Genomic DNA, 4028 nt, shown 5'->3' with positions numbered 1-4028 from the left:
CACAAAATATTCTAAGTTCCTGGTTTTCTATTCCTGATCACACTGAACCAAGAATCTAGTACACACTAAGTCTTCAAAGATATTTTTGGAATGAATAAATGAATGACTGGAAGGATAAGTGCATTGTTGTCTTCACATAGACAGGCTAGAAAGTTTATCAAGCAGGAATTGTGAACTCTATATTTTTTGAATAAACTTTTAATTTCAGAATAGTTGTAGACTTACTGAAAAATTGCAAAGATAGTAAAGAGAATTCCTATATACTCTGCAAGTAGTTTCTCTTATTATTAACATCTTAGACTAGTATAGTACATTTGTGATAATTAATGATCCAATATTGTTATCAATATAGCAATAAAATTTCCATTCATTATTCAGATTTCCTCACTTTCCCTAATGTCCTTTTTCTTTCTAGCTTTCCATTTAGGATGCCATACTACATTTAGTTGTCATGTCTTCTTAGTTTCCTCTAGATCATGACAGTTTCTCATACTTTATTTTTGATGACTTTGACAGTTTTGAGGAATACTGATCAAATATTATGCAGAATATTCCTCAATAAAGTTTTGTCTGACGTTTTTCTCATGACTACATGGGGGTTATGGATTTGGAGAAGAAAGGTCATAGAGGTAAAAGCCATTCTCATTACATAATGTCAAGAACACACCATAGCCACATGCCTTACTACTACTGATATTGAGCCTTAATTACCTGGTTGAGTTAGTGTTTGCCATTTTTAAAATTTTCAGTGACCAACATTGCTTCTTGCCAGAGGCACAGAATTGGGATGTTATGCCTGTGTCTAAGGCATCTAGCACTGATTTCAGTACAATATAGGCATAGCTCTCATGTTTGGTAAATGGAAAAAAATGGATGAATACCTGAATGCTTCTCATTGATGTCTACTCCACATGGCTTCTAAAACTTGCAAATTCTTTGCTGTAATTAAGTTTTACTATAGGAAAAAAAGAAAAAGAAAAAGAAAAGAAAGCTAGAGACTGCACTTAAAAGATATCCTTTCTAAAGGAACAAGTAATATTCAATGTGTATGAACTGAATAATGTAACATAGAGTTCTATTCATACCAACTCTCTAAACAGTTTTGTGAAATAGCAAGAACAGCAACCAAATAATCATCCTAACATCATTCTGGGAAGTACAGTGGCTTCTGCTTCCTACTTTGGGGAGGAAATAATTACAAGAATGGCAGTAACTGGTTTGATAATTACAACAGCCTGGTCAAGATGATGTCTACATTTGCAAATCGCCCTACACACCCTGAGATCTCTCCCAAGATTGAATAGATTAAACTGATATCTAAAAGGGCTCCTGTGGTAAAATAACCAAAGCAAAAGAAACCAGAAACTCGATAAAGGCTATTCACAAATGAAATTTTTGGCAGGCTGAGAAAGAGTAGAAAGCTTTGTAAAGAAAAGAGGAAAGGGAATCAAAAAAAGAACAGAAATATTTTTAGTAAAAATACCAGAGGAGAGGGAAGAGTCAATGGATTAAAAGACAAAGAGTATCTGCAGGGAGTGGGATATGCTGAGCTCTTAAGCAGTTGACAAATAGGAACTTGACATTTATTAGTCAAGTAAATACTTTTGCAGAAGGGACAGGAAAGTGTACATCTTAACAAGACTGAAAAACATTGATTTATCTTGTTTCATTTGAAGAGCATTTTTTTGCTATTCATTCATAGTCTTACTTGATTTTTTAAAACTCAGTTCACTTGGTAATTTTAAAGGTATCTTGAGCTTCTTCTATCCAACTGCTTATACATGTTCAGAGAACAAATTCATGGTGGCTGAACTGTTCTTTAAAACCTGACCAGTCACAATAACTTTTATTGCTTTCCTAAACCATGGGTAAAATAAAGCATAAATCAAAGGATTCACGGCTGAGTTATAATAAGCACACCAACAGCAAATCTCATAAATATAGGGAGGGGTTATAAAGCCCATAAAGGCATCAATTAATGAATCAATGCTATATGGTAACCATGAAACCATAAATGCTACCACTGTGACCCCCAGGGTTTTAGCTGCTTTTCTCTCTCTCTTGGCCACTCTGGCTTTGTAACTCTCTGAGGATGATTCTGTCTTGCTACCAGTATTTTCTATCTTTTTAGCCTGTCGTCTAGCCACAAGAAATATGTTACCATACAGAATTATCATAACAAGGGTAGGTATAAAGAAGGATAGAAAATCTATTAACACCCAGTTTTGATTTACAATGGTCTGACAACCTCCTATACAGTTCAGGGCATCAGATAATTCTTCCAGCCCATCATCGTAGGCACCTGTGTAGAACACAGCACCGCTGTACACAAGGGGCAGGATCCAGGACATGCTGATGCAAATTCCTGACACAGATATGGTGAACTTGGTAGGATAGACCAGAGGGTCAGTAACTGCAATGTACCTGTCGATGGAGATGAAGCACAAGTGAAAGAGAGAAGAGTAACAAAATGCCACATCACAGCAGGTGTGGAAAGTACAAAAACTTCTCCCAAAATACCAGCAGCTCTCCATGGTCCTGACCATGCTGAAGGGCATCACAGTCACACCCACCAAGAAATCAGCACAGGCCAGAGAGGCAATGAGATAATTGGTCGGAGAGTGCAGCTGCTTGAAATGGAGGATTGAAATCATAACCAGGAGGTTTCCAAACACAGCCAGCACAGCCCCAAAGCCAAACACTATGTACAGAATCACCCGGGATCCAGGCGAGTAGGGGATTTTCACACAGGACCCATTCACATTCGCGTAGCACAACTGCACAGCTGCCAGCAGGGATGAGTTGCTGCTCATAACGCTGTTATTTACACGTAGAGAAGTTTTGTCCTTGTTGATTGTCACAAAAAATACAGGATTGTTTCTGATTTTCAGTGCTCCTGGGGAAAAAAAACACATATTCACCAGGATGTCAGAGGAAATTATAAGATATTATCTCCAATATAATTTTTCAAGTTTCCATTTGTATTATAAATCCCAAATTTTTTTATGGCAAAATAAAATTTGACAAAAATTATATTGAACAATATTACTGGAGATTGTTTCAGCTGACAAATGTCTCATGCTCTTAATTTGATAAAATTCCCTTTTGGTCACAAATATCCTTTTATATTTTATTTTTACCTTTTGAGTTTCTCTGTGCAACAGTCGCCGATATGGGATGTAATCACGGAGCTGAAAGATCACCTCCTGTTACCTTTATCTCGGTTATCTGTCTTGCATTACAGCCTTAAACATGAAGTCCTTTTAGCTAAATAAATGCCTTCAATGGGAAAATCCCTCAATGGAATCCCTGTGGTGCGAGGTGTGAACTAGTAAGATTATTTTCAACAGTGACTACTAGGAAAGTTATTCTACAAAACAGGTCTCTACTGTGTATTAAATTCTATTACCATTATAATTTTAGGCCAAAGATTTATTTTTCCTTAGTGCATAGACTTAAACCATTCCCTTGTTCCCAATCACAACTTAGACACCCGGGTTTTTGTTACAAAGATACAATAGGGTGTAAACAGTAAGCATCAATACTTGCCTCTTTCTCTCCTGTTAAGAATCACTTTTTCATCTGCACAGGTTACCAACCAACAAGCAGAAATTATTATAATGTATAGCGAGGGGAACTTGAGATTGATAAAATATATTGCATGAAAGCATTAAAGAACGACATGGTGTTTAGACACAACAGCATTTCTGAGATGCTGGTGGAAACAACAGTCCTCCTTTCAAGACAGCTACTGGGAACACATCTGCAACATGTCTGCATCCACATGATAAATGAGCAGTGAGCCCTCCCTCTGGCTACACATTCGTTTGCAATTCCTGGTGACTGGACTTCGTGCTCCCAATCCTAAAAGCAGTCAAAAAATAAGAATAATGAACAGGAAACTGGAAAATGGGAAAAGAATCATCAGTAACGTTCCCAACCCTGGAATGTAAAAACACTGCAGAGCAAAGAAAAATATTATTCTCTGCCGGAAGAAGGATTCAACTCTCTTTCCAGTACAGGGCTGT

General features: G+C 37.0%; 1 protein-coding gene across 1 annotated transcript; it reads right to left on the bottom strand.

Annotated features, from left to right (window-relative positions):
* Window positions 1-1775: 1775 nt before the first annotated feature.
* LOC105465621 (trace amine associated receptor 6) lies at window positions 1776-2813 on the bottom strand. The gene has a single exon (XM_011714150.2). It carries the CDS (start codon window positions 2811-2813, stop codon window positions 1776-1778), a length of 1038 nt encoding a protein of 345 aa, XP_011712452.2.
* Window positions 2814-4028: the final 1215 nt, after the last annotated feature.

Source organism: Macaca nemestrina, chromosome 5 (genome assembly GCF_043159975.1).
Source record: "Macaca nemestrina isolate mMacNem1 chromosome 5, mMacNem.hap1, whole genome shotgun sequence".
Classification (NCBI taxonomy): domain Eukaryota; kingdom Metazoa; phylum Chordata; class Mammalia; order Primates; family Cercopithecidae; genus Macaca; species Macaca nemestrina.
Note: the sequence above shows the minus strand (reverse complement) of the source record. Positions and strands in the feature narration are given on the sequence as shown.